The 12,367-nt window shown below is 32.9% G+C and overlaps 1 protein-coding gene across 8 annotated transcripts in view; it reads right to left on the bottom strand.

Moving 5' to 3' along the window:
* Positions 1-847: 847 nt before the first annotated feature.
* Positions 848-12,367, bottom strand: part of CEP44 (centrosomal protein 44) — a 14,594-nt gene continuing 3,074 nt past the window's right edge. For 4 of the 8 annotated variants that reach the window (XM_082050477.1, XM_082050474.1, XM_082050476.1 and 1 more), the window contains 11 exons: positions 11,799-11,949; positions 11,045-11,192; positions 9,939-10,085; positions 8,961-9,068; positions 8,131-8,163; positions 7,437-7,580; positions 6,834-7,043; positions 3,752-3,821; positions 2,164-2,291; positions 1,868-1,905; positions 848-1,055 (listed from right to left, as the gene is read on the bottom strand). In XM_082050477.1, coding sequence (XP_081906603.1) covers positions 998-1,055; positions 1,868-1,905; positions 2,164-2,291; positions 3,752-3,821; positions 6,834-7,043; positions 7,437-7,580; positions 8,131-8,163; positions 8,961-9,068; positions 9,939-10,085; positions 11,045-11,192; positions 11,799-11,887 — 1,173 coding nt within the window. In that variant the 5' untranslated portion in view covers positions 11,888-11,949 and the 3' untranslated portion in view covers positions 848-997. The other 4 variants (XM_082050475.1, XM_082050478.1, XM_082050479.1 and 1 more) reach the window with 4 other exon arrangements.

The following is a 12,367-nucleotide window of genomic DNA, read 5'->3' as shown; positions in this document are numbered from 1 at the left end:
ACATATAAATCACACTTTACAACACAATGTCAAATGGCTGGTTTTGCTTTCATTTGCAAATTCTGCCCAAAAAATCCACCGGTTTTGTGACATTAAATTCCAAAAATCTTTTCAAGTGAAGTATTCTAGCACAAAGAAACCTTGATATGATACACTACCAATTTACAAAGAGTATTAAATAAATAAATCTTATCAAACCTCACACATCTTTGGTTTCATTATATAATGTTTATGGAAGTTTCACATCTACTTATGTCTCTAAAGAGAAATTTTAATACAGCTTTAAATCATAAAAATCTTGTGTAACTTTGTGTACTGGATGTTCTCCATCTGTGCTGCTGGTCTTAAAATGTGCTGGGTAAGAGCACTAAAACACTCAACACATCTCTTGCAGCCAAAGTCTGTGGACTTACTTGCACGTTTTAGTGTTCAGGATCAAACTGACCCCCGCTTTGTCAGTGTTAATGGAAGCCATAATGTGTTGGTGTTCTCCAGTTCAGCATGAAAATGTATATTTAAATAAAAAACAGCAAAAAAGATACATATTTAAAATTGTGTGTGTAAGTTTTCATTAAGACTTATTCAGCAGTACAGATGGTAAGATGGTATGTAAGAAAGCCTCTTGGGTGCAATATGCAAGTCCCAGCTGGAATGTTTCCAACAGGATGTAAACCATGGTCCTCAAGCTTGCACTTTAAAAAACATATTACTTAGCAGACTACTAACAAATGTCAACATAAAAATACACTGCTGTAATGACTTCACTTTACCAAAGAGTGGGGGAAGCTATTTGAGCAGTTTTTAAAACGAAAAATCAGGGCTGGTGGGAGAGAAATCAATACACAGATGCATTAGAAAGTATTTATTCAAAGGAATAAAAGCACTAATGGTCATTACAAATTTAATATATTAAAATTTAATGCTGTACAAACATACATATTATTAGTAGTGCTGATATCCACAAGTCTGCAGAGACCAGGTCTGAAGACTCGTGCCTTCAGGTCTTCTCAGAGGTGTTACTTGAGGTTTTTAACAATTCCGAGGTTTCTTCGATTCTGAAAATAAATTTTGTTTACACATAGACACTTATTAAAATACGATAAGAAACAACTGATTTGCCTTTAACTTTCTAATGAATCCAAAATACTAACAAGCAGCATGAAACCTTAAATTTCCTCTCATTCCCCTTTTCCTCTGCAATTGGTTTGCATTTTAAATGCTTATCACATATCAATAAACCTTAAGTATATATAAAGAAAGAAGTAACCCACACAATGAAATTAAATCACAAAAAAGGCTACAGCTTTTTTTCAGGCCAGGCATTTACAGAATAGAAACTTCTTGCTAAAGAAGCATTATACAGCAATATATTTCTCTTCAAGTATAATAAAAATATTTCTTAAAAAAAATTTTTATTACAGATCTCAGGACTAGTATCAAATACACCTTAGTACAGTTATCACAATGCTTAGTCCGAAATTGGTTTTACTTTCGCTGTAAATAATAAAAAACAGATTTAAGATATTGTAGTCATTTTTCTGGAAGAAAAGTTGCAAGTACAAGGGCATTCCTATCAGGAGATAAATAATATTCCTATTCCTTGTCAACCAGATTCTAAACACTCTTTAATCTCTGGTTAATACTATTAAGAATACTTTCTATTGCTTTTTAGAAACCAAAACAGTGACTCATCCCACAAATACAGAACTGTAAGTGGATTTATTATCCAGTGGAGTCATAAGGAAATGCCACACCTGATGTAGAGACCTTTGTGTTTTGGAACACATATGTATGTTCTCTATATGCCTTAGTCAAGTACAACTCCCTCTTGGGAAATTAATTCCTGATGCCCTTTCCTATTACTTACATTTTACTTATCCTTTCCATTCTTTGTCTTGTTGTCTCCTGCAATTTAAAGGCAAAAATGTTAGTGAACTCTTCAAAGCTAACATTCTTCAGACAACTTTCAACCTGAAAAATTCATAGAGAAAATGTGACTTTAAGCATTGTTTACATATCAAAAGGATTTTTATGAGACAGACTTAGAAGTAGTTTTGCAGCTTCCTTGTTTTTCACTAGTAGTATATACAACTAAAACTAATGCTTACTTGCTCTCTTGGCCTCAGAAATGAAATCAACTAAGTATTCACCAGTTTTACTTACTTTTGAAATGTCTGTCAGACCATGAGAATTAATGGTCATGGCTTTGGTAGATGGGTCTATGGATAATGGTGAACTGCATCCAGACGACTGATGAAGATTCTCTGGCATCTCCTCCTTCCTCTCTGTATCTATGGAGAAATACTCATTTTTGTATCACCTTTGCTTTTTTGCTCTTTTATTGCAAGGTCAGCTAACAAATAGCTTGATTTACAGTATGTAATAACAGAAGAGAATATATTGTTTAGAGAGGGAAAAATAAAAGCTACTGGTGAGGAACCAAAATAAGTTTACCATTTTATTTAAACAAGTGCAATATACTATGTATAACATACACAAGACAAACTCCAAAAAGATTATTAGGAATGCTACCCTCATCCTGATTACAGTGAAATCAATACTTAAAGTCCAATTATTTGGTCAAACATTTAATAGTAATTTCAAATAGTTCACATTATTTTTACTGTAAACTGCTTGTTCAAACATATCTTTAATTTGTGCTAATGCATCACCTTTTTCTTTAGCTTAAAATTTGTATGAAACTCTTGCTGTTTCCCTAGCTCTCCTCCTGTTGGGATAGGTTAACCATTCAGTAGAAACAGACTTTTACATTGGGAAGGCTTTGATATTCTTTACAATTTTAGAATACTACTGCCAGGGAAGAGAATTTATCATCTAGGAAAAAGGTGTTCCCATATCCTTATTTTCAGTAAAGCCACCATCTATGTATCATACTTTTGGAACATGTTTAGCTACACTATTCTATATTAAAAAACATATTGAATTATTTTAATTAATTAAAATTTAAAAAAAAGTTTCTTCTGTACAGCTGTGATTCATGAAGAGCACTAACAACCAGAAAGAGCATCAAAGCATTCCAAGTGCTGAACATCTCAGACAGAAGAGTTAAGACTGGCTGCATAACTTGTATACCTAAAATTCCCCGAATCACATTTTAGAAAAACAGGAACAATAAAATCAGAAGAATTCTATAAGTCTGAAAACACGAAAAATCTCTTTTACAGACCATGCTAACTGCTTCAAAAGGGTTAAAACCATAGAGAATGCACACCAGGGATTTTAAAAATAACACTGATTATGAAAGAAAAAGCTCCAATTATTCATGAGCTCCATTCTAAAAGTAAAAAACCAAAAATGTGACATTATTTTAATTATAACAAACCCATGGCAGCAAATATAAATTTATTTTCTGCTCACAAATAGCCTTTTTTAAGAACATTACAATAAGTGCTTTGAAGTGCAGCTAGCATTATTGTTCTTCACAGCTTTATCTATAGCACCTTAATTAAATTTGCATCTTCAAGATTTTTAATAGAGTTATTTGTATGTATTAAGTATTATGCTATACGTTTTCATTAATACTTTAGAAGATTGATTTACTGAAATAGTTTTAAAAGAATAAACTACAAACATGAAACGACTAGCAGACTAATTTCTAATTTGTAGCATGCATTTAAATTCAGAGGACACTAAATTGCCATTGTCTATTTTAAAAACACTATTTTATACATGGTCAGAAATAAGTGTTTTGCTTAGGATGTTAATTAAAAAGAAGTAAATAAATACTCACCGGGAGAAACTGGAATCCTACTAGCTGTACATTCTTGACTTGTATTGCTGAACACTGTAGGTAAGTCTCTCTGAAACACAAATTTACTGCATTTTAGCTATACATCCTGTTCAAATCATCTTTTGACTGAACAAAAATATATTTAAGTACTAGTTATGTATGCATTTGCTGTAGCATCCACATATATTGGCATTGCACGGACGTCTTTATAGGACTAAAAAAATCCAAGATCTCCATACACATATTGCATTAAAAACTAGTCAATTTCATGGAAGTTTTTTTAATATCAATATTGCTGTTCATAAACAGGTCAAAAACAGGTGCAAATATAGTGCATATATAACTTAGGTATGAGCAGAATAAACAATCAGAGTGTTCTTGGCCTGTGCTAACAATAACATCTTGACATTGGCTGCCGTTACCTTAACAAAGTAAGTGTACCTTTTACTTCTAGTTCATATTAAGAAATGCAGCTCCTCAGTCCTAAAAAATTAGCCTAAAGATGAACTGAAATTCATTCCACATAAATGGTTAGAACTCAAAACTCCATTTGAGCTGGTTTCCCAGGCTCCTAAGTGAGAGAGAGCCCTGTTAAGAATGGGTGTCAGTTTAACTCAACCTAGCTTCAAAAAGGCTGTTCATAAACAATGAAACAAATTTAATGCTGTACTAACAATAAATGGGTTTGAGTGCAATTTTCTATTTTCAAAATAAAAAAAATACAACAGTCAAACAACATCTAGACTTCTTTCACCAATGAGTTATGGTTTGAAATCCCCGCCTTTGGTAAAGTATATCACTTTTTGTGCTGGAGTAACTATTTCATTTAACGGGCAAATATTATATCTGAATAAACTAACGGCAGAGAAATAGTAGGTATTGTGTGTGAAGAAGCTGGAAAAAAAACAAAACCAAAACAAAACACCAAATTAAAAAAAATCTGCACTGACTACTTCTGCTTAATTCCTTTCATTGAAATGGATTTGGTAGCTTTCAGACTTTCCCAGAGTTAAATATACAGCTGCTGCTACTTTGGCAGCACTGCAAGACAGTTCTTACACTGTCCCTGTTATGTTAGCTGGATGCCAAAAGTTCCATGAAAAATGCAAGAGGAAGAAAAAAGGCGTAATTCTAAATTGCTTCTATATTTGTGAAGCACAAGTTAAAGGGAATGTCATGAAAGAAAGAAACAGCAATTCTCTGGCCTGAAGGATTATTACTTGCCAGTTTTCAAATGCCTATTGCAAAAGTTACAGTTTTTTAGACTTTTAAGTATAAAAAAACTGCTTCTTTTGCTTTGAAAAAAGGCAAGAAACAATACCACACACAAACTAAATTCATATTTGTTTCTGCAGATGACTTCTTTCAATTATATGCAGTATGGAAATACAATTATCTTACTGGAAATTTTTGAGTGATATTAATGTTAAGTATTTTCCAAATATTTTCCACATACTATTCCAAATCTTTGAGCAACTGAAATAGACACATTACTGAAGTAATAATAAACCAAATTTACAGAAATAAAAGAACAAGCCTAGTCTGAAATATAAGCTTTTCCATGCTGCTAATGTCATAAATGCAGCAACTCTCTCTTGAAGAGAATACGCTTGAAACAGGAGCAAAACCATCTATGGCTGTTCAGCTGGAGGCCTCTTGAAGACTGCTAGAAGAATAAAACATTATAATTGGTTGTGTTATTTGGACATACGTCCTTGAATTACAATATCCATAAGAAACTGATTTCAAATGGTAAATCACTTGAGCCATTACTGACCTGAAACTGTTTAAAAAAAAAGCGATTAAGAATGCTGATCTTTATCCTTTGAGATACAGCCTTTAAAAATAACCTAATGATCAGCCTGAACACTTCTTCATTTCAGAACTTTGCATAACTAGCACATTTTCAAGGCACACAGGAAAAAAAATAGGGGCCTTGTATACAAGTATTAGTGACATTTTCCAGTTTGCTGGACCAGCAGCACACTCAGAGCTCCTAGTTACAAATAAATTCAACATTTTTTACAACTACAGTGAAAAATGCAATACTCAACTATATTCCACAAGTGTTTTCAGCTTCTGGAAAGCATCTGACAGTATCTGAAGGATACACTTGAGCCACATATGCAAATACGCTTTGAAATTAAGCACGTGATCACAAAATTGATGTTATGATTCACTGCGTCTCAAAATTTTACGTGTGTACATATATGAAATTATATAAAGTGCATACAAGGACCCTTCAATAGCATGAAAAATAACAAAAAATGCTTGATTTGCTCTGATAAATATGCCAAATGTAGTGCACATCACAACTAGCACTTTCACGGACCTAAAAATGCAATCAACGTCATGGACAAGATATAGAAAGTAGGGGAGTGCAAAAGGAGAAAGACCATCAATTAGGCTAGAAATGTAAAAGAATCACATACTAAGAATGGGACTAAAATAAGAATTAACTTTTCCATTAACCTTGCATTTTCCATTGAGCATGCCATCTTTTTTGTCAACATTAGTTATATAGAATGAAGACTTGATCTTCTAAAGAGAATTTCTGTATCTGATTAGAGTTCAGAGACTAAAAAACAACAAAAAAAATCAGATATTTAACTGTATCAACAGCAACATTTACAGGCCAACATAAGAAATTCAGAGTAATTCAGAGCAGAATAAGAAAACCCTTAAATATGTCAACAGCATGATGAAACTCTCAACTACAGAAATATTAAGCTTTCAAAGACAGCATAATTAAGGAGTATTCAAAAGCTTCCTTCTACAAGTTTGCTAGGAAATATAAACACACACACACTAATTACTAATGAAAACAGTTTTAGCTACACATGTTGTTCTTGTAAGGAAACAATTTCCAATGGAGAGCTTTGCTTCACACAGCATTAGAAAACAACAGATCTTAACAGTTAAGAAAAAAAAAACACTAACTCCATAAACAGCACATGCATTCAGATCATGCCTTTAAAAATAGTTAAAAAGCACACATCAGGAGGCAGGAAGAGCAGAAACAGGCTGATAACATAGTGCCTGGGCAATTTTTGCTATAGAAGAAAAAGAGAAATTAACATACCTTTTTGGAATGCAACAACAGTTCTGTTTCAAGAAGCAAAATTCGACTCAACAAATTATTCCAGTCCTTCTCATCTATGATCACCTTTCCTTTCAGTTTCTCTTCTAAACCTTGCAGTTTATCTTCCATCCAATCTATCTTATGAAGCTTTTCCTGACAATCAGCAAGCTGACTCTTTAGGAACTCAATCTGAGAATTATCTTCTATGACCTGAAAATACGGATAAACACAGATGTTCTCTAATTTCAAAACAGATAAAAATCATCATTTGATCAAGGAATTAAGTGGAATCTTTCTCAAGCTCAGTAGCCACATTCTGCTACATTATAAAATCAGTTTTCTTTCAGAATTGCCATAATATACCTATTAATGAAACTCAGCTTTTGAAAAAAAAAAAAAAAAAAAAAAAAAATCACTGAACTGGCTCTTGAAAGGACAGTACAATTTAACTGACTTTTTTTTTTTCAATTTTTTTATTATATATCTACTAGTTATACTTAAGAAGCATCCAGCTATCTTTTTAAAACCTTTATCCCTTTAGAAAAGCCCTGTAAGAAAAGTTAAGAATGCATGCAGAGAGCAACTTAAAATAAAACTGCTTACTTGTTCACATTTAACTTCCACAACATCATCATCCAGGCACAATTCTTCTTCATTACCTCCCTGTGCTGGAAGGGGTAGTGGATGAAGGTCACCACTAACTTCATTTCCTGAGTGCCGTTCTACTTGAGGCTTCTTTTGAGCATTCTAAAAACAAACAAACAAATAAATCACTGGTGTTATTCATTACAAGAACATTTCAATTCATCAGCCAAGTAACTGACACAAAAGACCTATCATTTTAATATTTATTTATTTAAACTTGACAAGCTCATCCCAGCTGGTTGTAAAACACAGAAAGCAACAGCAGGCAGCTTAATTTAAAAAAAAAAAAAAAATAATAATCATATAGACATGAAAGAACTGTAAAACAAATATGCACACACTTTAGCATATGTACTATGTACCTTGATCCCTTCCATAAACAGTATGAAAAGCACTGAAGTCCTCTCTTGTTGTAAGGGTTGTTAGATTTCTAAGCGTGGATTGCGAAGTATGCATCTCACTGTATGTATTAACATATGTATAGACAGTTCCAACATCAAAACCACCACTCAAACATTCAGGAAAAAAAAAGTTTAACTAGGAAGACTGGAATTCGCTCTCGAGAACGATCAGGAAAATAGCCTTACTAGCTACACATTTCATTTCCTCTGAATGCTTTCCTTTGAGAGAACAGCAGCCAAATTTTGCCTACCTTTCCAGATGGATCAAGTCCTATGATCAACACCTGTGACAAAACAAAATTGCTTAATGATTAAGAACCCAGAATTACTAGTTTTGTGCAGCATCTTAACACTTACAGATTCCTAGATGTTTTACTGAAGCCAAAACTGTCCTCTTCTATGGAATCCTTAATACACTCATGTATATCCCCATTCAATTCTACTATTCAACAAGAAGTGCCAGATAAGTATTTCCAAATATTTTTGTGAAGTTTTCCTCACTGTTAAAAGCACTATTTTACTTCTAAATGGAAATAACCAATAGTTAATGGGCAGAGTCCTAAAAGTTTTGTACAATTTTACTTTGCATGCTTTTAACAAAAAATATTAGGAAAGCTGTCTCTTCCACAGGCCAAGAGCAGCATAACATGTAAGATCAAGTGTTATTCTTGTAAAACCAAAACCAAGAGGATTGTTACATTAAGAAATCTTTGTCAAATAGATTCAGACAAAAAAAGCAAAAAGTGTTTTGAAAGCTACATTGAACACACATTAGGCCAAACATATTTCAGTCTCCAAACAGGAGATATACTATTTTTCCAGTTCCATTTTCACTTTCTTTGCTGTCCCTCCATTTGCTATAATTCAAATGGCAAACAACAGTAGTAGATCATTACCATCAAGACTTTGAGATCAACTACTCAGCAAATGAGAGAAGCAATATCCCCTGTATTTCAACTATTATTGCATTGAACCGCACTTTGGAAAAAAAAATGGTCTGGATCAAACATTAAAACCTAAATGAAAGCACATATTCCAGAACGAGCCTGGCTTGCTGCAAACATAAAAGCTCTTTTCATACCTGTTCAGAATTCAGAGCACTGCCACTAGGATGAGCAAGGACATTATCACAATTTGACCACACTTCACTTTTAAAAGACCTGAGTTTTTTCCGTATTAGGCATTTAACCTTCAAAGTGAAGAAGAGAAAATATTATGCTTCTAGAAACTGATTATTTTCTGCCATCATTAGAAGACAGGAATATTGCGTGGCACACACACAAGCACATTTAAACCTCTGCAGTACACTAACGTCTAATAAAAATTAAGTATGACCCAACTTTACAGAGAAAACAGATTTGGAAGTGAATGTCATACTCATACACTCATTAACGCCTATGTGAGGCTGCATCAAAGCTGGTCATAAAGAGGAAAGACAGCTTGTACCACAGTTGAACAAACAAACACGAAAAAATATGTAGCTATGCCCCTGATAGTGACCAATGAAGTCCTGAAGACTGTTATAAACTCAAATGAAACAAAATCCTGTAAAATATAAAGACTGAAAATTCCTTTTATTAAAGCATACACTGATAAAAAAATGCCTTAACAATGTAAAATATATAACTCATGAAGATAATCTGATTTGAGATATATACCACTGCAACACAAACATAAATATCATATTTAGATTAAATGTTACCATAACTTCAGATGGTTTTGCTTTGTTTTTACATTTACATGCAAAATCCACCAAGTTACACATTCACTATATTGAGAAGTGTAAAAGAAAATAACATCACTTACCATAAAGATACCAAGTTCTACATTTATCTTCATTCTAATACTTTTTTGTTTATACTACAAAGCCTTGGCAGCTTTGCGTCTTTTGCACATGTAACAGCACTCAAGCATCTTACAACGAAACTTCATACTAAATTTCTATCTATTTTGACAATTAGCAATGCTGCACATTCAAATAAACTGGTCTTCAGCTTCTACCTGCACCACCAAGCAAGTCAAAAGAAACTCATAGTAAAGTTACCAGCTTAATCTGTACCTTATTTGAGTTACTTAATTCCTTATGTTTTTTCACCACACAGTTGATAATGTCACAAACAATCTGCATTTTTCTTTCCGCAAAGCCAAACTGAAGAAACTGCTGTTTTGTTAAAATTGGTTTATATTGAAATTGATCTCGAAGAAGCTGCAACAAAAGAAGAGTTTACTTCAATTTCAAAATCACCATGTAATTTGTTGTAGAAATGGGACACTCAGGTTCTTATTTTTCTACAATCTTTTTATTCTGCACTTCAGCAGTTAAACCTCTTCTCATTTGGTTATTTATATATTTTCAGCTGTTTCTTCTAATGAGAATTTCAACATACCTCTTCCAGTAACATTTCATTCACACCTCTCTTGTAAAGTTTAACTCATAGTCCTAAGATTCATGAAGTAAATGATTGTTGACATTAATATTAAAAAAGTGAAACAAAAACTTTCCAATGTGAATGCACAATAAAAAGCTGTATTAATCTCAGCAAATGCATTGGAGGGCTAAGTAAGACTCCCACAGAGCCTCTTTGTAAAGGAGTCTCTGTACTTAGTCAGAAAACTAGTCTGAATAAGCTAGTACTGTTAACATATCAAGCCACCTTTTATAAAAAGGTGTTTATGGATATTTTTAAGGGTAGTTCAAAACTGATTCGATTCCAATGTATAAACTGTTAAGAACTGGACTTTGTATATTAATTTTGCATGGTATTTTAAAATAACCCCATTTCTTAATTGTGTTTTCATTACAATTATTGAAGTTTGTTGTGATTTTTTTGCTAGTTACCATCTCTTCTAAGGTCACTTCTATAAAACTTACCATGTGATAAATATTTCAGTGTCCTTCACAACTAACACAAAAACCAATATTATTGATTCTACCATTGTCTCAAAATCAAGATTTGGCTAACAACATTCAACCCTTATTTTTATGAAAATCTAAATAAAAACTTGCCACACAGTGACTTACTACTCATCTTAAATCCTAACAGAATTACAATTCACATTCACTGCCAAAAATTTTCACTTTCTAGTAAAACTCATACATGTTTAATTCTCATGAGGCCATACTCAAAATTTTGTCTCTTCTGCAAAGAACATGAACACAGATACCTTATAAATAGCTTCAATAAACCGCAAATCACTCTTTGCTGTGAGTTCCACATCGCACTTCACCAGAAGTTCTGCTATGTAAGTTGAAAAAGATGTAAAGCAATAGCTGATAATAGGTAAAAATGCAGCTGGATCTCCTTTTACTAACCTATTGAGAAATAAAAGTATTTTACTCAGCAGAAGATAACAAAAGCCTTTCATTACTTAAATTTAAATATTTAACTTCAGAGGTGTGTCCATATAGCCAGCATGTCATACCCAAATATCTCTTTCATTTTTTTTGAGGTATATCTCATTCAGCAGTCTTTACTATTACCTGTAAAACAGTCAAAACAACACTTTTGGGACACTCATATAATTTTTATATTTTCAGGTCTAAAGCCCACCAGCGTTTCCATCTTAACGATCAACAACTTTTTTCTTTTTATCTTAAAAGGATGAAATTGCCTGAAGAAAGTTTTGCTAGCACTTATAAAGAAATTATAAAAGTGAGAGATCAGTCAAAGAAAAGAGAAAAACAGCAAAAGAAAGAACAACAAGATAGTGATACACTTCAGGATTATTCTAAGAATTGCTCAGAACAGCAAAACTGCATCCTTTTATCTTTCAGTTCACATGTATCAAACCCCAACTTCCCACAGACATATGCTCTGCTTACTCATCACTGAGTGCAATGCTAATATTTATACAAATCTTGTTTACACATCTTGCTGTCATCATGTATCAGCATAAACTTATTCACACTGCTGCTTACACTGTATAATCCACATCTCTTGGATAATTTATCAAGCGAAGTCCTTGTTCTATTTTTCTTAAACTTCCTTTTAGGTCTCCTGTTGCCATTATTCCAAATGCTTTTCTTCTTTCAGATTATGACATTTATGTAATGTAGTACATTCTCTGCCCTAAAAAAAAAAAAAAAAATTACACAAAAATTACAAAATGCCATAGAATTCAAAGGGGTTTGCTCCCCTTTTCTAGACACTACTATTAACAAATTGTTACAATATAGCACAGAGCTACAGCTTGATACCAATTAACATCAGCCATCAACTTCATTCATTCTAAATAGGATCAAGTAGTAATCCTCAATCCTTAACTATCAAAGATCTTTAAAGGAAAATATATCTGAAAGCATATTACAAATTTAGGACTGGCTAAATCCACTAAAACTCAGTGAAAAGTTTCTTTGCTGTTTTCAAGGCACAGGAACTCCACATGCAGTGAAAACCTGCATTCTTCAGTTTAGAATGCTTCTTATTCTTTAAAGAACTATTAAACTTAAAATTGTTTGGGGGGGGGGTAGAGGCAGGAGGGGTAACA

The sequence above is a fragment of the Streptopelia decaocto genome (genome assembly GCF_964273445.1).
Source record: "Streptopelia decaocto genome assembly, chromosome: 4".
NCBI classification, from domain to species: Eukaryota; Metazoa; Chordata; class Aves; order Columbiformes; family Columbidae; genus Streptopelia; species Streptopelia decaocto.
Note: the sequence above shows the minus strand (reverse complement) of the source record. Positions and strands in the feature narration are given on the sequence as shown.